Here is a 21,598-nt window from a genome sequence, read left to right on the forward strand (position 1 = left end):
AACAATATAAGGTTAATGTTGAGCTCTCTGTATTTAATGTAAACCAATTTTTATGAAACTAGTATTTTTAAGGTCTGCTAAAAAGAATTTTATAATAACTAATAAATTTTTTTTTTGCTTATGTTTCAATAACCTTTTTTCTGCTTATTTTGGTTAGTTATCATTCAGTTATCAAACGTTGGATAAAAAATTACTCGAAAATAATTTAGTTCTGCGCTCTTTTAACCGTATATTTTGAAGTCACATTTTTATTTTGTAATACCATGGAAAATCTATGAGGCTAAATTTTCAAACTACACTACGAAAACTTTATTTTTTTTTAAAAAAAAAGATGACAATAATTAATTGAAGTAGTAATCAATTCTCGAATTCATCACGAAATAATAAGGAAAAATTTCATATCATAAAAATTAACTTTGACTACTAATTTTACAAAAGTGATATCAAAACCTGTAATTCTGGAGAAAGATAATTATCATAATTTAAATAAATCATTATCATTATTTGAATAAATGTATCATTATTTGAATAAATGTAAAGCATTCTGAAATCGAGTTTCGATTAGTACTACTATCACAAGAAAACACGTTTGAAGTTGATAAATACTTTATGAAAGATAATAAACTACTTTTTAAGTATATTACATCATTTCCGTCAGTGAAATCTTTCGCTAGTTAATTTTTAGGTAGTTAGTTTCGTTACTTATTCATTGGTTAAACTATTTTTCACCTTTAATATTGAATTCAAAAAAGCAGTTACACAACGAAAATTATCTATTCTCTTACATATTTGAATGAGTTCAATGTATGAGTATGAATGAGTTTTCCAAAAAAATCCCTTTCTTTTAAAAAATATTACTTCTGAAGGGAAGCAACAGACGTTAGAAAAAAAACGATACGAAGAAAATTGCCTATTTACTCACACATAATTAATTGTATAATTTTTTTTCAATTTTATTTCCAATATTCTTTAACTTTCCTTTTGTGTTGTCTTTCCTTGTCGCAGAAGCTATTTCGAATCGTTTATAACTACATAGAACCATCAATGCTAGGGTTCTGAAATTTAAACAACACAAGGAGCGATTTTAGCTCCTGGTCCGCAAAATCATTTAAAATTCATGTTGATTATTCCGCTTGGGATAGATGTTTTAAAAAGGATTTTTTCGTATTAGTTTAACATTAGCCATGCTTATAAAAAATTATAAACGATTCTGTTTAAGATTTTCTCGCATGTTCTTTGATGTTTAATTGTTTTTTCACAAGTTCAGTCATCAATGTGAATGGCATGTGGATTGGTGCCACGTCATCGAATTAGTATTTCTGAAGTTATCTGTAACCACGTGCTTCTTTTGTTTGGAGCAGTACTTTCAAAACTTGTTTCGGGAAAAAAAATAAGGTACAAATTTTTTCAAAGACTTAATGAATCCTAACATGAAAAAGTGTGAAATTTCTAAAAAAAAATGTTAATGACATTTTTGAAGAAAGCTGATGAAAAGTTTGTGGCTTGTTTGGATTTTTATAGTTGTTCTTATTATTGTTGTACACCGACTTTTTATCTGTTTCCTTTAAAAATTTTATAAGAAATTCTTGCAACACATTTTAAGATAAGCTTTAAATAAAATGAACACAATACCTGATAAATTTGTCGAGACTATCTAAACTCACTTTTTTTTAAATTGTACAAATTTTTTTATTCATCACATTTTCATGCAGAGATAAGTTGTTTCTTGAAGTTTTAAAATTATTTTATTTCAATAAATAATGTTAAAGAGTTTAAAAATAATGATCTTCATTAAAAATTATTTTAAAATATATATATTATTTAAAATATTGGTATTTCGTATTGGTATAAAGTATATTTTTAATTTAGCATTTTATTATGTTAAAGTTAAGTAAACATTTATAAAAATGTTTGAAGCATTTCTCAGAATTCAGAATAAACATACTGAGACAAAATAAATATTCCGAATATTTAAAAAGTATAAAAATAAAAACTTACTTTTAGATGGAAAAGTTGCTCTAAAATCAACTCTTTAAAGAATTTTATAATGTTTAATTTAAATTTAAAAAATTTAAAATTACAGAACAGTAAAAATACCTACAAAAAGAATAGTTTATATTTCTAGGCTTAAAGATTTTACCGAGTCTACTATAGCTGCAAATTCAGAGAGTGAAAAATATTTGCTTCGTGTGTCGAAGACTATGTTAAAAACAATGCTTAAGCAGAATGAGAAGAGGTTGTTTTTGTCTTCCCGCCATATTAATTCTATATTCAAAAAATAGCAAAGTAGTCATGTGACTGGCACTGACATTGTCATGGCAATTGATAAACAAAGTCGATCGGTCGGAATAAAAACTATTTTACTCACGCATTAGTTAGGAAACAATGCCGTATAAAATATCTCACACCATTAATTTAAAACGAAAACAAATATGCATTTTAAATATTTTGTTGTAAAAAATTACTTTCTTTTTTAGCATTGCGAAAAGTGCCAGCTAAAAGCACAGCTTATGTTATTTATTTATTTTTTTAAAAGCTAAAACAATGAATTTGTTTTTCCTTTTATACTTAAATTTCTAAAACTATATAATTACATGGAATAAAAGGAAATTAATAAGTATTTTCCATGCTTACAATTTCTTATTACTCGCAACTTTAATTCATTTCTGACTATGGAAACAGCCTGCGGCTTTCCTCCATTCTTATAATCCTTACTTCTAATTCCCTAATCAAAACAAAATTGCCTTTCACACATTTGTTTACCATGCCTCTAAAATCTGTTCTAAATGCACTCTCATAAAGATTTTTTTGTTCTTGAAGCTATCGTTGCTGACCTAACATCATTGATTCTGCTGATCGAAAATTAATCTCGCAATCCAATAAAATTTTTAATTAAAATCTTGATAATTTGATTGTTTTATTTTATTACACCAGAATCAGTCTCCAAAGTTTATGATGATTAAATTTGAGTTTAAAGAAGTTTTTATTCTAAAAAAAAATAATCAGGAGGTCATGCCGCACAGCGTCGTGATCAAAGACATGCAAGGAGGTCAGCATTGCGCTTAAGCCGCCTTAGCTTCATCTTAAGTTTGTAATCATCAATACTATATGAAAAAGTGCTGACTTCAAGCCGCCACTGAGAATTGAACACCAGTCCTTCACGATGACAGCTCAGCGCCTTTTACCTTTGAGCCATCGCTACGTTTACTATTAACCAACTTAACCTCCCTCATTTTAAATATTATAGAACTGACGTAATTTCAAATTTGTTCACACTCCCTATTAATCAATCCGATTTTTTTTAATTATTATTATTATTTGCCGTAACTTGTGCTTACGATTTTTTCTGAGTTTTTAATTCTGTATTTCGACACAGATGCTTATGTGGTACTAATTGTGCTTTTTCATGCTGTATAATTAATTCTATGCAAGGATTTTTATTCTTGGATATTTCCCCATTTAAATGGTGCATTTTAGACTCTGTAGTCCTTCCAATACAGCATGTATTTAAGTTAATGTTTTAAGAAAGTAACATAAAAAACTTTATCCTTATAAACGTGCGAGCCATTTCTAATGATACCAAACTCCAACATTTTGTTTAAGAAGCTGGAACAAAAAAAATCAAAAACTTACATAATAATTTCACTAGATAATAACTTTTCTTATGTATATTTGAGAGCCTTTCTAAAAATAGCTTATTGAACGAAGTAATCAAACTTTACTATTACAAATGGCTTTTCTTTTTAATTTTCAACGTAACTATTACACGTCATATGATATCGGGATAAATTATGGATCCCTTAACCTCAATTTTTTACTCGAAAAATATTTCGCAATTTTTTTTTCTTTGTAAGATTTATAAAGTTTTTAATGTAGAATATCGTAATGAAGTTAAAACATCAATTTATAAGAAAATACCACAAAAGAGTTGAAAAAAAGTTTTTGATTTTAATATTTCTACAAAATCTGTTATTATGCAACCGCACATTCGAAAACATTTATAAGAAAATAACATAAAATCGTATAAATAATAAAGGTATAAAGATGACTCTCAGATTCTTTGAAAAAACCTTCTCAAACTTAAAACAGCGTTTTTTATATTCGAAGGTAAATAACTTAACATTAATCAATTTAAGGAAATAAGTTAGAACAGCACTGTTTATTACTAATATTATGTAAATATTAGTTTAATTAGCCAATTAGGATTTTTATCAAATATAGAGTTTTACAATTTAATTATATAGGTCTGTGACCAAAAAAAAAAACTCTTTTGAAACCCACTAGGTGATTCTGGTAGATTTTTGGATGTTGATTTCAGGTAAAATAGTAAAATAGTGACAAATTTTCCTCACGTACCCTTTTTTTTAACAAATTCAATTTTATTCTTTGCCACTAATTCTATGTACTGCTATAGAAACGGGTAAGCATAAAATGTAGTTTATTACTACTGGCTAAAACTTGAGGTATTTAGGCTAGTCTTTAATGAGAATAAATCAAAGCAAATTTTTATGTAATACCGTGTGCAAATTTTTTTTCTAGAGAATTTAGTTCAAAATTGCTCTTTATCTGCGAAAGAAATTAAACTAAATATCAAGAGGGGAAAATGGTCCATTTTTCAGAAAAAAGATAAATGGATCGCCATTTGTTACATTTTGAGGTTTACTAGTAACAGTAATCCCTATTACTAATAATTTACTGAAAAATGTTTGACAAATGAATAATGTGGAAAATCGGTTCTCCTTGAGAGTTATTACATGATGAATATGATCTGCGCTACGAAATAAATTTTTTTGTATATTTATAATATAGTATTTTGCTAATTTTTTTCCACACAAGCTTTATGACCTGGAAAAAGAGCGGCAAAATCATGAAATTAATTATTAAGCTTATTGTTATTTCTGAAATTACAAATAAAATCAAATTTAAAATAATTTTGACCTAAAAATATGAGTCTAGAATAAATAATCTTAACCACGTTTATTTCAAATTATGTTAAAACCAAATAAATATTAATTTATTATTAAATTATATTCCAACAAATAGAGGAAAAATAAAATACAAGCTGCTGCAATTGAAATCTATTTCTACTGTTTATTTAGTAGGAAAAAAATTACTTATTTTTATCACATTTTAAACGAAATATAGTTTTAATTTTTAAAAATAGTTTGACAAATAATGTTAGATACCAACTAAACGGCGTTTAATAGAATTTTAGGAGAACACATTTTACAACAGTTATAAAAAATTATATAATTTCTTACAAAGAAAGTTGACAAAAAGCATTTAACAAAAAATAAATACAAAATGTAGAACATTCTTTTTTCACTTTTTAAAATTTTTAACTAAAAATTCAAGTGTGTTGTGATACTAGCAGAACTGCAAATTCGCAGTCTGTCGGCTTCGGCAAATAGAAAGTTTCTAACTAGATCTTCTTGATCGGTCACTTGTACGAGCTTCCAACCATGAGAGAGGAGCTGTGATACCTGTCAATATAGACCACAAATCTGGATGATCCATCGAACCCGCAACTGTGCTGACTGACTGTCCGCTAGTTGTTGTAGCCATAATACTATCGGCGATCTCTGCCAGCTTGTCTAGGTTATCGTTGGAAATCGCCAAAGTCTGCTGAACATTAGTGAGCAACCTACGCAAAAATAAAGATTTAAGAAGCTCATCGTTAATTCTTGCACCGGCTTTATTCAGCATTTCTAATTTAATATTGATTCTTGATTTTCATTCCGAATTTAATATTGATTATGGGGGTTGGCTTTATTTTGGACTATGATTTTTCAATAATTCGCCAACCATGGATCTCTTCCCATGCTGTCCGTTGGGAACAATTCACTTACTTTCAATTTGGAATTATTGGCGATTGAATTGTTGGTCCCAACCGTTGAATAATTAATCTCTACATAATATTCTCGATGTGAAGAGAATGATTTTCTTGATCCCTTTAAGAGACTTCTTTTCTTAATTTTTATACTGTTGAATGTGGTCATACATATTCTATTTTATATTTACCTAATAAATCAATTTTTCCTAAACGATTTTATTCATTTTTCTGAGATAAATATCCCTACAAGCTTTCCAAATTACAATGTATCTGAAACGGCAAAAAGTATGCTTAATACTACAATGATGCTACCTAACCTAACCACTAAATTAACATAAAACAGATTTGATGGTGTCCTTACAATTTTTTAATAGAGAGAATTTTTTTTAAATTTTTTTTCTACTTTAAAATTTGCATTTTATTTACTTTTAACTAAAATTAATATACAATAAAATTAAATTTTGTTTAAACTAGTCAATGTTGTAATTCTTTTTTTTAATATTGAAAAGGTTTTGTTTCAAGCAACGGTGCGGAATGGATTGAAGAGCGTCGGTACGTTATGAGAGTCATAAAAGATATAGGTATGGGGAAAACAAGATGGGAAGACGATTTAGATGTAAGTTAAAAATTTCTTCATTTTTAAAGGCATGTCAATCTCACATTGATGACTTATGTTTCGTCTAATTCAAAGATTTTTAGTATGTCTTCACGTCGAAAATGGTAGCAACTACTCTACACGAAAGTGATGTAGTGCAACGCCATGCAACTCTCTTGGTTCTTAGTATTTCCGGACAATGTTTTTTTTACACTACTTGGAGTAAAGTAACCATCACCATTTTCGTCATTCAGAAAAATTGAAATTTGTAATTGCAATAAGATAAGATACACATAAGAGTCAGTAAAGTTATACTTACAATGCAATATGAAATAAGAATTATTAGTTTAGGATTATATACAATAATTCCATTTGCTAAACACGATGATTAAATATTATGACGATATATACAACAAAATGATCCATATCATAAGAATAATTTTATGTCAATAAGTTCTTACAGATCATACTTTTGACCGTTCATCAGAACTTCTTTTTTTCATTTCATCAATAAATATTTTGAGCCACACTCAGATTTATTGTGAGTACGCAATACTCCAATACAAATTTTTATAATATTGTTCAGATAAACATAAAGGGCAACCAATGCGTTTTTTTTTCACGCAAAACACGTAATAGGTGGTATTTTTTCCTGTACTAAATCTTGATGAAATGCTAAAGTAATATCTTTGGTATATATCTACATGTAATACGACTTGGAAAAAAAAATTTCTGATAACATTACCGTATGTTGCAAAATATTTGTATATGAAACATTAATATGATTGGCGAGTGACACTGTAAACATCCTGAAGTTTTAATCCTAAAAATTACTGAAAACTATTTCACATAAGATAGGAGATTCTAGAGAAACAGAAAATTTAAGTATGATAAGTTGGTTTTCTAATAGACAAATATTTTATTAATATGTTTTTTCATAAGTACATAAGACACAAATTCAATGGACAACTAGTTAAATTTTTATTTGGGACGTAACTAAGTCAACTGCTAACCGAAATCAAAACCGAAACAAAAATATGCTCCTCACAAAGGCCTCATCTCTGCTCTGAATATAAACAAAAACCGGCTCTGTAGCGAGCAAAGACGTTTTCCATCTCTCAAACATACGCAAAGCAAAAGCAGAGCTGGTTACGTGATAGAACCAGTTGAGACTCTTTCCTTGTTTTGAAGATCACCTTAAGGGGCAAACCATTCGAACCGAAACTGTTAAAGCCTTCTTAAGTTGCCCAAGTTCTTGAATCCGAGGATTTGGAGAAATTTATCTGTCCATAGAATTTGAAAATTTCCGGACACTACACATTTTCTGGAATATCAGTAATTGTTCGGATGATTAACTAGCACATGTATACTGTTCATGTTCAAGATTATAAAAATCATTCCTTACATAAAGACAAAATTACAAAATAAAATCAAGTGAAACCATAATAACACAAATGGATACTAAGAGATTAATTTATTTAGATCAGAATACCTGGAAACGAAGAGTAAAATGAAACGATCATATGCTCGTTCGCTGACGTCATAAAATTTCAAAAGCTGATTGGTTATGGAAGAAAAAACTTGGATGTCGTAAAATAGAACATGCTCTACTATTATCCAAGGGTTTAGACCAAGAACACGGAAAATCGCTTACACGATCCAAGCAATACAAATTTCCATCAATTTCAATCACTCTTAGTCCAAGAATTTGGGCTGTAAAAACAGGACTTGATACCCTGAACAGAGCGTATGAACAGGAAGGACAGGACTGGCCTCATCAACAAAACTTGGCGGCTCCCTCTCATTCGCATTTTAACAATTATTTCACACAAGTTTACGATATGCAAATACTATATGAATTGCTTTTATAACTCAAAAAAAGTATCTTTTTACTGTTCTTCCATATTTTTTAAGTAATTTACAAATCTAACTCATGTATACTACTAAAAACGCTGTAATATTGTAGGCAGAAATTGAAAGTTTTCTCAAAAGTGTATCTGAATTTGATGGAAAACCTGTTGATTTGCATAACTACCTTTCTCACAGTGTATCAAATAACATGACTAGCATGGTTTTGGGAAGACGCATACCGACTGGTGATTCTCGGAATAAAATGATAAACGAAGCAGTAGATGGTCTTTCTGTTTTTGGACAGGCTGGAGCGGTAACCTATTTCCCAGATCTTATGAAGTTTTTGGCAAAAACTGGTTTTTCTAAACTTAGAGTTCAGTATAACAATATGAAGAAACTATATGATTTTATGAGGTAAGCATAAAATTTTCAGCATATGCATTATATATATATATATATATATATATATATATATATATATATATATATATATATATATATATATATATATATATATATATATATATATATATATATATATATATATATATATATATATATATATATATATATATATATATATATATATATATATATATATATATATATATATATATATATATATATTTTTTTTTTTTTTTTTTTTTTTTTTTTTTTTTTTTTCAAATTTATATTATCGTTGGCAATGCTAAAATTCATTTACATTTATAGAAACGAAGTAGAACTAAGAAAATCGAGCTTTGAAAATTCAGAAGAATTAGTTTTCATCGATGGATACTTGAAATTAATGAAGTCATCTGAAGAAAAAAACATCGAAAGCAATTTCTCTGGTAATGTAGGCAATGAGTAAATCGAAGGACTAACCAGAAACAATTTCTGATGCATTCTAAATTGTCCTTTTGGAATTTTTAATGCCACTTTTAGATTGAGCAAAATTCGCAAAAATCAGTTTCAATTAAAAACGCTAATAGCCTTAAAAACCAATTTTAAATTTTTTTTTGTTACCCAACTATATTTAGGAAATTGCTTGCATATATACTTAAATGTTTAATTTGCCTTTTAATTCTAAAAAATATTATTCAATTATAAAAAAAACTATGCTTTGAAATGTGAATCTATTATTTTTTTGAAAATATGCTAGTATTTGATTTCAACTTATCTGGTTGGATAAAACCAGGTATATTGAGAAAAAATTATAATAAAATAAAAAATTCTTCCCAAATTAAATATTTATTTATAATTTTAAATTTATAAAATAACCTTTACAAGGAGATGTTTAAAAAACAAGGAGATATTATACAAGGAGATTATAAAAAAATCTTGAAGATTATTTTTTGGCGACATGTTTTATAAAATGTAAGAAAGCTATTATGTAAAATATAGGAAGTTGAATAATAAACACTACAAAATTTAAAGAATAAATATTAAATTTTAAGAATAATCTTCTTAAGAATTCTGTCTTGTAATGCTTAATTATCGGAAGCCTCTAAATTGATATTTTTAATAAGAAAAACAGGAAACATTTATTTTTAAATTTTCTGTATTGAATAAAGAAAGGCATTGGGTGTTTTCTAATTATAAACAAGAAATATGTCAATGCATTTGAGATTTTAATTTTGGTAGCTCTATTATACATGAACGCTAGGAACCAGAGCCTTAAATCAGTATAAATTTTTTCATACATTGTTTGGACTATTTAAAACATCGTAATTTTCAATAATTTGTATCATTAACAAAAACATGCCGATTGAGAGTTAGTTCAATTAATTATTTTACAATTTCCTTTCTTTGCAGTAAATAGCCTTATTGCTAATTCTCAAGCTATGATACTTGCTGGCAGTGAAACGATCAGAACGTCCCTACTGTGGTTATTTCTAGATTTGGCGTCTTTTCCTGATATTCAAAAAAATTGCCGGGATGAGATACAAGGAGGTTTAGGTAAAGATGGAAAATTTCGATGGTCTGATGCAAAAAAGCCTCCTTACACGTACGCTACAACAATGGAAGGTCAAAGATGGAAAACCGTAGCACCATTAGGACTTTCACCATTAGGACTTTTTCGGTACAAACTTATTCTTCCACCTCTTACAAACTGCTAAATATAATCATAACTTTTGAACTTTTTTCTCTGCTTAATTAAAATAATAGAGCATTATTTATTTCGAAAATCTAACATCTAAACGCAGTGTTGACTTTGCAATTAACAGACTGCAATGCAATGAATGGACTTGCAATGAATTGACTGAACGGAGAGAAACAAATATTGAAACAGTCTAATCAGTTTTTTCTTCATACTTATGCAAATGAGATTTATTGAGTAGAGACGAAATGCAAAACCAACTAATTTGCATTTTACACGAAACCAGAGATATTAAGAGGTGTGACGAGAGACAAGAGGACTCTAATCCTTGATCCGTCAACCACAGAGGATATTTTATGTCAGCACAGTGGTCGCTGCGAAAAAGGTGCGGAATTCGTATCGACCAGCGATCGCTGAGATTTGAACCCGGGTCACCTCATTGAGAGGTGAGCGCTCTATTCTCTGAACACCACGGTACCTCCCATTGTATTTATTTTAAGTAATTATACTATAATCAAACATACTATTTTTAATTTAGAAGATTGTTAATATCTGTAATAAATCTATAACCCATAACGTTATGACTTTTTTTGTTAAAATTGTTAAGTTACTTTCTTACGAATTTCAATGATTAACTTGAAATGGTTTAATTTCAAACCCCAATTCATTTGACTTTAAATTCTTCAGAGCAAGAGAAGACACAAAGATTGGAGGTTATCACATTCCAAAAGGAGCTATTGTCATTTCAAATGCATGGGCTCTTCATAATGATCCAGAATACTGGCCTGAACCGGAAAAGTTTGAGCCGGAAAGATTTCTTTTAGAAGATGGAACTTTAAATAAGAAGTCGGAAAGCTACATACCATTTTCATTAGGTATAATAGTTTTTTGTTTCTGTGTAATTGAAATATAATTGATATAATATAATAATTAATATAATATAATTGAAATATGTTACTTTAACACAATTTATAGTTTCCGTTATCAACTCAGGATTGCCATCACAAAAATTTTGAAATCCATAGTAAACTGGGTGACCTTCATTTTCTGTTCGAAGTTTAAAATTTTTATGGCCTGTTTTATGCTGTATAACTTTGCGGTATTTATTTTTTGCATTCAATAATTCACTATTTTCAAATAAAAATTTAAAAAATTAATAATAATTGCATTTTTAACCTAATAAAATCCCTGTAAAGTGAAAAAATAAAGTGTTTGATATTTTAGAGAATACTGAACCATAATATCCCTCAAATTAGCTTCAGCCTTAATATGGTGCTAAACAACCGTAGTTTGACCAATGATCGTCCTTTTTAAACTTGATTAAACAGTATTATGGTTCAACTTGAATGGAAATATGATTAAATTCATCACCTTATTAAGGTTGTAGAAAATTGCACCACGTAGGTTTTTTTTCCTTGCATTTTTATGGATAGAATTAATGAAACTTTGTCAAGAGAGAGTGTCAAATTTCTCAATTTACTTAAGTCATATTATTAAATTTTCTAAGCTAAAAACATCGATAGTGTTCCACAATTTCTGGAAAAGCTTCTAAATTTTTATTGTGCACTAGCTGTCAGCTCTATTTAAAAATTATTAGATTAAATTCCGATTCCAGTTATAGTTTTAAAAATTGTTTTTTCAGATGTGCTGTGCGCAAAAAAAACGGATGACCCTATATAACTTTTGATCTAATGATAGGATTTTCACTATCTGGGACTCAATTTAAATGCCTCGAGGGGGGGGGGTAATTTCAAATATGCTAATTAATAGAAGCAGACTATATTTCAAGTTACGAAATCCGACACAAAAACGTACTTTCTCTGAATAAACATACCTTTTTTGACGAATTCGGATTTTCAACCCCCGAAATATAGGAGTAACCGTAATCTAGGAAATATGTTTCCCTCAGTTTGGTCCGAATTAGATAGTTTCAAATTTTGGAACCTTTAATGTTAATTTTACTAATGTAATTTAACAATGTAATTTTACATGACAAAATACAAAATTTGAGCGAAACTGGTCGAATAGTTCCTGAAAAATCGAATTTTAAGATCTGACTTTTTAGAAACTCTATTTTATCTGACAACTGTTTTATCTAAAACTGTTTGTTTTATATAAGGGCAAGGTATAGGAGTTAGAGCATTCCCTTTTAATCAAGTTTTCCACAATTAATTCCTGGCTTTTGCTGAGCATTCGTTTATTCTTCCTTCTTTTATATTTAAATTCGGATTACCAACGAATTTTTTTAATCGACATATTTGCATTAAGATTCGCTTGCAAAAAAATTATTATTATTAAAAGTGACGATGTAGTTATTTTGTAATTTGATGAAATATTTGCTTGGAGCATTTTTTTACAAGAAACTAATTATTAACTATCTATATGTCAACAATATGCGGCATTTACATAAAATCAAACAAGCTATAAATAGAAAGTGAAAAATGGAAAAGTGTATAGCTATTCACTCCACAAAGTCAAACATAACACTAGCAGATTCTATGTCACTACTTTGCTTAAAATACAGTGTCATGACCATTATTGTACTATAAGGAGTTGAAATCTCAAACTTCCCGTCTACTGCCTAAATATAAAGAACTTAAATTTTATGATGGAAGTATTTTAGACTGAAATTTTTCTACTAAAGGATTGTAGTATTTGATAATATTAAGTTATTAATTTCACGCAAATTAAACGAAATTTTTTTTGTTGAATTATTTTTCAAAAAAGTTAATGGTTTAATGCGTCGAACCTACCCTCATCTAGGTCTTTTAAATATTTTTTCAAAAATAAAAAGAGAAAAATTTGTATACTTTTTGATCTTTTTTTGTAAAGAAAGTTATGTACGCACCTGAGCCTTGAGGAAAAATATCTATAATGAAACTACCAGAGCAGGTTTTCATTTTTGAAACTTCTTTTAAATGAATTGGTGGTTTATATATTTTTTTTTTTGCAATATTGTGGGGACGATATGCTACTTTAAGCAGCTTTATTTATCGAGACTGGGTAATCAACTATAACGAAATGTAGCGAAAGACATAATGCATCGTGATACGGGCTAACTGTTACATGTTTTTTACATCACTTTCATCTCAATATGATTCATCTGTTTACGCAATACCCACTTGTTTCTGCATAATATTTTCAAATTGCTTCTAAATAATCAACGAGACAATCACAATGTTTCTCATTTTAACCAATGATAAATAGTTAGAGTTTGTCCTGAAAGTATTATCACCAAACCAAATATAAGCATATTAAAATGTTTTACATATTCTTCTCATGGTTGATAGATCACTTCTGGCAAAATTTTCAGACACCAAACGCGTCATCAGAATTGGTTTTCTACGGAATAACTTTTAGAACCATGACTCGACTCAAGGTTCGATATCTCGAATATCAAAAAGATGTGCTTCGATTGTGATCGTTTTAGCACGAAAACAGTAGAAGTCTAGAGGAGACCCTTGCCAAAATTGAAAGGTAGCTGAGGAACATTAGAATTTTTGATTGGCTGGAAAATAGGCAATGAAAAAAGCAAAACAGCAAGAAGAGTTGTCAAGGAAAAGATCACCCGCGATTTTTCGAAATGCTTAATGTCTGTGTTACTGAACGAACACACATACCATAGTTTGAGTTTAAACTTCAGTTATACGACTCACCGATGGCTTCCAGAGCTATCGCCTTCATCTCTGACCTCTACATTGTCTTTAAAAAATGCCTTAAATCACTTGCGGTAGACTTGCCATTCCGATAAACAAAAATTACCAATAGCCTTCTTAATCAGAGGGAAACTCCCACTAAGGACTTGTTGAGTTTCACGCAAAACTTGATGACAATTTATCGAGCACTACATGGTGCACAGGAATTGAAAATAAGCTTTCAAGAAATGACTGTCGTTACTCTACTAATGGTCAGAGATGACTAAGTGACCAAACATGCGTTAGTTGACTGCTCCATTTACCGATTTCAAGTGACACGTATTCCCTCCCTAATAAGATCAGTGTCATTACTTTTTGGACAAACCTTATTGATAAACCACATACGATGTTAGTGAACCTACTAATATAACTTATTTAGTTTCCAGTATATCAGAACGATATTTCTTTCTTTAAAGGTCGACGGAATTGTCCGGGAGAATCGATTGCAATGATGGAGATCTTCAGGTATCTGGTTTCCATTCTTCAAAAATATGAAATTCTTCCATTAGAAGATCATCTTCCAGCTCTGGAAGGGGAAGTCGGACTTACTTTTTATCACTACAGACAAGAGATAAGATTTATTCCTCGAGACTAGAGGGACTACTTCTTCTTCATGAATTTTTCAGCATCGCTATGGCAAGGATATTTATGAATAAAGTAACGTTTTTTCTATGTATATTGCAGCTTTCATATTTTCATTCAACAATTTCAAACAATACAATAAATTTCTTACAATAGTCCCCCTTCCACATTTATTTATATTATTTTCACCGGAATCAGACAAATAGGTTTTTTCTTCTGTGTAATGTTTCGAAATGTAATATTTGTATAGAGGATTAAAGAACATATACAGACAATACACATTAAACAACCAACTATCTCAGTTTTATATTTTTGTTTAAAGCAAAAGCTTTTGAATGTATTTTTTTCTACATCTTTTATTATAAGCAATAATAAATATTATCATCATTAATTTTCTGTCTCAATTGTCAGTATTAATGTAGTAATAACTGAGATAACTAACGTGCAAGGTGTTTGCTTTAGGTCTGTAACCAGCTTCTTAACTTTTGAACTACAGCTAAAGTTACGTAACTGATGTCATATCTAAATGAAAATGAGTATGCATTCAAATTAATTTACTATATTTTTGAGTAAATGTCGATACATAGAATTTAGTAGCTTGAAAATAATGCCAGTGCAATCTATCTCAAATCTGTCAGACGCGGCTAAATTTCTCAGAGAGCTCGCATTGCGTAAATTGCACTTTCAGTCCAAAGTAAATATTTTTGAAAAATAAAAAAGTCGAAAAAAGTTACCTATTGATAAAAAAATAATTCCCAATCAGAATCAAATTTTAAAAAAAAAGTTATTGAATGTTGACGATCAGTAACTACTACTAAATCCCTACTGCGAAAGAAAGAGATCAAAATGTTGTTAAAATTCACTCCCTCTCTGTTTCAAAATTAGTGAAAAGATTTTTTTTCTTCATTTTAGTGCACTAAATATTAAGAAGAGCCGAGGTAGCTCAGGAGATAGAGCACTCGCCTCCAAATGACGTGGTCCAAGTTCGGACCCCAACAATGGCTAATCTATACGAATTCCGCTCCCAGCTCGCACTGACCACAGTGTTGACGTAAAATATCCTCAGTGACAGACGGATCATGGGTTAGAGCAGGGGTCACCAAACTTTTTTGATCATCGACCCCTATATAATTTTTCGAAATCTCCATCGACCCCCACAGAAGTAATTTTCTGTTAATTTAAATAAAACTCTATTAGATACTGTGTTTGTACATTTATTTTATGATTTTTAAACATTTATTAAAGTAATAGTACATTGTGCAACAATAGTTTTATGAAAAATATATTAATATTGAAATTTAAATACCTTATTATTAAATGATAAGTAATTATGCATAAGTAGATATAATAAGTAAAGTAACTAAAGATTTACTGCTTCTTGATCAATGAAATGGGTGTGCCTGGTGCTTTTTTTATTTTTTTTGCAAGGTTTGCTATATTGGGTTCAAAATTGGTCAATTTCAAATTTCGTCAAAATTGGTCAATTTTGTAATTTTCGTAAAAAAAAAAAAAATACAAAGTGTGCTATAGTTTTTTCGCGGGCTGTACTAATCCATATTATTAATGCTTACCTTCTTTTTTGTGCATTGATAATTAAAATTGATATCTAAACTAAACGAATGGTTTTATCGAAACAATAACTAATTATTCAAAGCTATAAAAGTTTTAATAATGACACTGCAAATATTCAAAACAGTTTGCAAAGATACCTGAAACTGCGTATGATATTTGCATTTGTGACGTCAATGCTCGTCACACGTGACATTTGGACAAGCGCACATATGCATATGACTTATAAACTGCGCTGAGTTCGTGCCACTGCGCGGTGGTACGTAAATACTTGTTTCACCCCAATAAATATAGGTTTATTAATTTATGTTTTATAAAGAAACTGATATTGAGTCAATTATAAAAAAAAAAATTCGCAAATTTTACATACTTAATTCGGTATGTGTGATTTGCGTATTGAGAACTGTTTTTTTTTTCGACGTACAATCGACCCTTCCGATTCGGATCGACCCCCATTCGCCCCCCTGTCTCAGATCAACCCCCGCTTTTGTTAAATAGACCCCTGGGGGTCCATATAGACCACTTTGGCGACCTCTGGGTTAGAGTCCCTTTTCCTTCAGGCTAACCGTGGGAGACTTTCGTGTTTTTCCTCTCCCCGCAACGCAAATGTAGCTTAGTTCCGTCAAGACACCCCGACACGAAGGGTAGTTTGTCCGAAGCTTGATCCGGGAGTTGCTTCTGGATCGGCTTCAAAATTACGGGATTAAACATTAGTAGTCGTAAACTAAAAATTGGGTGGGCTGTTCAACAACAGTTATAAAACAATCTAAAATAAAATATTAAGAAACTATGAATATGATGATTCTTGGTCATATATTCAGTTTCCTTCTCTAGATTTAAATAAGAAATATAAATATGCTACAAACAAGGAATGGAAAATTTTTCTTGAATCAACTTCTTAATAAATTTAACTATCACTTATTGCATGGAAAAACCTTTAAAGTCGTAACATATCGACTGTAAGTTTAAAAAATCACAATTATAATTGCGATAAAAATTACAATTATAATTGAAATTATAATTTACGATACTAATATGCAATTGTTATGACTAACACTAACCGGAAAAAAAAATTTAAAAAAATTCCAAAAGTGTTTGATTGAACCAGCTATTTAAAACTGGACTTTCCAATATAATATTTCTTTTCATTAATCTTCATCCTTTTATATGTATTTGTAATTCTATAACAATTTATTTATCAAATTTTGATGTATATTTGTTGCATGCGCACATTTTCGTTTAATCGGTTAACTCATATCAATTAAGTAAATGCTGAAAATAAGACAATGAATTTAAACTCATGTATAAAAAAAAAGAAACTTAAAAAGAATTTTTTCAGGGCACATAATAATTTTTTAATATTTTCATACCAGCACAATAGGAGAAATAATAAAAGCTTTGGGACAATTGCTTAAAACTTTCAAAAGACCTAATGTATCAACATTATACAGTGAGAAAAAAGATGAGAATTTTTTTAATTTTATATTAATTGTAATTAGCATTATAGGTATGTTGGGGAAAGGGAACTAATGCGAAAAAATATTATCAAAAAAATGGGTGAATCATTATTCTTTAGACACATTTAATATTTTTTTAATTTAAAATTGAAACGTACGCATTCCCCTCATTTTTAATGGAACTTCAGTTAATTTGTTTGTATATTTATAATAGTATTTTTTCCCACAATCTTTATGTCCTGGAAAAAGTGTGGCAAAAGTATGAAATTAAATATTAACCTTATTGTTACTTCTGAAATTACAAGTAAAATCAAAATTAAAATAATTTTGTCCTAAAAATATGAGTCTAGAATAAATAATAATCTTAACCATGTTTATTTCAAATTATGTTAATACCAAATAAATATTAATTTATGATTAAACTATATTCCAACAAATAGAGAAAAAATAAAGAACAAGCAGCTGCACTTGAAATCTATTTCTAATGTTTATTTAACAGAAGAAAAATTACTTATTTTATTGCATTTTAAACTAAATTTAGTTTTTAGTTTTAAAAATAGTTTGACAAATAATGTTATATATCAACTAAGGAGCGTTTAAAATAATTTTTGGAGTACGCATTTTGCAGCAGTTATAAAAAATTATATAATTGTTTACAAAAAAAGTTGACAAAAAACATTTAACAAAAAATAAATACAAAATGTAGAAATTTCTTTTTTTTTTTACTTTTTAAAAATTTTAACTAAAAACTCAAGTGTGTTGTCATGCAACTGCATATGATATTGTATAATTATATGTTTATATGATTATATGTTTTCAACATATTCCCTTAATTATTAAAATTTGAAATATTCATTGAAAATAAACTATCAAAAACTTATTTCTAGTTTTCCTGAACACTTATTTTATTTCCATTTCCCTCTATCGTGAAAAGCACACTAATTTTTTATTCAAGCTATTATTCTTTTATGAATTAACAGATGGCACTACCAGACAGAATATTTCTCGTACACTTTCTAAAACATTTTCCAGTTAAGTGATAAAATGAGAGGATATCTAGTATTTTTCTCCGTATTTCGAAATTACGAATTCTGAAAAATGCGTTATAGTCGATCTAAATCTTAAATGTTTTTGAACAACTAATAACATCAAGGTATAATTTTAAACAATTTATGTTGAAAAAGTTTTATATATTTTCTACACTATTACATAAGACGCACTTTTTCTCGAGATTTTTTAAAACCTAAACCAACTAAATTTGTAAACTGAAGTTTATCCCACCTTTACTTCTACTGACCTGATTAATCTATTTAAAGGTCGGAAATGTTTTCCCCCTCACTTTAATAATAGTTTGCGGCACCAAATGTTTAGTTTTTACTTAACTTTTTAGGTTAATTCTAAAAGTATACATTTAAGGCGGCCATTACAATCTACCTTAAGTGCATGTTTTTTTTACCGACAGTCGAATTGAGAAATTTTTTATAAAACTTAATGCTCATGAAAGGAATGAAAAAAAAACACGCAAAATTTTATTTTTACAATATTTAAATTACTTTTCATAAAATTAAATGCAGTAGTTCTAAATACGATGAAAGCTGTCAAATTGACTACTGATCTAATTTGTTTTCTTTTATCATGTAAATCGTATTTATAATAAAAGGGCGAAAACATTTGTGTCTTGTCGATCTGTCGACATGGACATAAATGTAATGTATAATTTTCTAACTGAATTACACCCTGTGTGCTGATATTGTGTGCTGATTATTTATTTATATTCCAAAATCGTCAATCAGCAATCACTAATCAAAAGCTAGAACTGGTTCAACGAATTTTCTAGTGTTGTATTTCAAACTTTAACGATTAAGTAATTGTTATTCTATAGAATACCCAGTTAAATCATAGAATTAAATCATTTTATATACTTAAATCCGACTTGCCTAGTTATTTCATAAAATATCAAGTTTTTCTATAAAATAACAGATTTCACACTTTATCGGTAACCTATATAGATATATATGTAACATAAAAAGCTTTAACATATGTTTTCATGTTATTTCTTTATCTAAATTCTCTTTCTTAATTTGTTATTCTAAACTAAACACTTTCTCGCACTTAATTAATCACATCTTGTCTTTTAATCCATTTTTAGTTCAAGTATGCATTAATTAACATTTTAACTTTTCCCCACTACTAAGACTGAGAACTATATTATTCATTTTGTAATTACTAAGGTTTTTCTTTTCCTATGAAACCTACAATATCATCAGGGCTATTTTGCAAGATTTTCCTTAATTTTTATTCAGAGGCACTTCGATTTAGAGTCACTTGGATGTAATATGGATATATAACGTCCAAGGATATATATATATATTAGGAGTGGGCGATATAAGAAATTTTATATCATGATGCATCGTCAGTTTTGCATCGCGATATAGCGATGTATCGCGATATAGTATTTTTGAAATTCATTTACTTGTAAGGCGCAGAAAGTCGGATTTCTATCAAAACTTCATACTCTGATTGATTTAAATCAATTTATGAATTTGATGTATATGTTTTGCTTTAGAAAGATATTAATGTTATATTTTCTAAAAATGATCACGCAAATAACTTAATAAGATTTCTTAGTTTAAAAATAAATAATAAAAAAATAAATAATAAAAAAATAAATAATAAAAAAAATAAGTAATAAAAAAAATAATAAAAAAATAAAAAAAATTTAAATTTATCAATATATTTACCTAACAATATAGAAGGAAAATTTAAAAAATAATTTCGTTAAAAATTATTTGTATGCTTAAAACAAAGCGCTAAACAAATTAAACGAAAAAACACTATTTTTTATCATTATTATTTCACATAAATAATAAAGTTAAATTGAATAATTACCGAATTCTGAACGAAAAAACAAAGTAAGGTTTAATTTCTTAAAAATAAAAGCAAAAGAATTATGATATTCGATAATAAATTCAACTGACAATATTGAAAGAAAATTAAAAAACACGATTATACTCTTTAATAAAACGAAATGCTAAATGATTTTAAGAAAAGAAGTCGCAATCGCAAACATTACTAATTTTTTTGAATAAACAAAGTTGATTGACTTATGTCCAAATCCAAAAGAGGAAAAATAAGTTTTGTTATAATGTTATTTATAAAAACGAAAACAACTATTGATTTATAAATTTAAAATCAGTAATAAAAACCCATTAAATTATTATTATTTTATCCAAGAAGTTTTAATAAATTAAAATAAAGTAAAAAATAGCCTGACAAATTTAATTACTCTTTAATTTAATTCTTTATGGGCACCTTAAATCAGATTTCCGTTTGTAATAAATTCAATAATGCAAAATAATACTTAAACATATAATATCAAAATTAATTTTCACATTTAAAAATAAAAAAAGTTTTGTTTCAAAAAAAAATTTACCTAATTATTTACGAAACACTTCTTTATGTATTCTTCTCAGTAATAGATTACGTTCAGAACAAGGTAACGACGACGATCTCAAAGTCAGTCCCACTGAAATAATCTATCAAGTCGTGACAAAGAAGAAAAAAAACTAAGAGGTGCGGAAACGAACATGCGAGATCACGATATATGTTCTCAAAACTGATTCTGATTCTACCACTCATCAATCAAGGCCGTTTCAATATAACGATACGAACATCGTCTTCCCCAGCGCGAGTTGACATCGGAACGTAAGAGATACTTGCGTGTCTTGTATCGCTATATCGTTTGTCTTCTTTACTCGACGGCTAAAATCAGATTTCTGATGCATCGCTGGAACGAAAATCGCTGTATCGGCCTGCCGATTCAGGCGTTAAATCGATATGTCGCGATATATCGATTTATAGCTCAGTCCTAATATATATATATATAAATATATATATATGTAATTACAGAGCTCCAACCCTGTAATCAGTGTTGTA

General features: G+C 28.6%; 2 protein-coding genes across 2 annotated transcripts in view; one reads left to right on the forward strand and one right to left on the reverse strand.

Annotated features, from left to right (window-relative positions):
* Positions 1 to 5,288: 5,288 nt before the first annotated feature.
* The window catches only part of LOC147816479 (uncharacterized), a 50,731-nt gene continuing 34,421 nt past the window's right edge, over positions 5,289 to 21,598 (reverse strand). The window contains exon 3 of the mRNA XM_087165257.1: positions 5,289 to 5,644. Coding sequence (XP_087021383.1) covers positions 5,419 to 5,644 — 226 coding nt within the window. The 3' untranslated portion in view covers positions 5,289 to 5,418. The remainder of the gene's footprint in view (positions 5,645 to 21,598) is intronic.
* On the forward strand, positions 6,342 to 14,717 carry LOC110282503 (cytochrome P450 2J2-like). Its single transcript, XM_087154577.1, has 6 exons — positions 6,342 to 6,449; positions 8,395 to 8,693; positions 8,991 to 9,109; positions 10,074 to 10,341; positions 11,041 to 11,234; positions 14,471 to 14,717. Exons 1-6 carry the CDS (start codon positions 6,393 to 6,395, stop codon positions 14,647 to 14,649), a joined length of 1,116 nt encoding a protein of 371 aa, XP_087010703.1. The 5' UTR covers positions 6,342 to 6,392; the 3' UTR covers positions 14,650 to 14,717.

This window comes from Parasteatoda tepidariorum, chromosome 1 (assembly GCF_982258835.1).
Source record: "Parasteatoda tepidariorum strain Cologne lab strain chromosome 1, Ptep-v5.0, whole genome shotgun sequence".
Taxonomy (NCBI): Eukaryota; Metazoa; Arthropoda; class Arachnida; order Araneae; family Theridiidae; genus Parasteatoda; species Parasteatoda tepidariorum.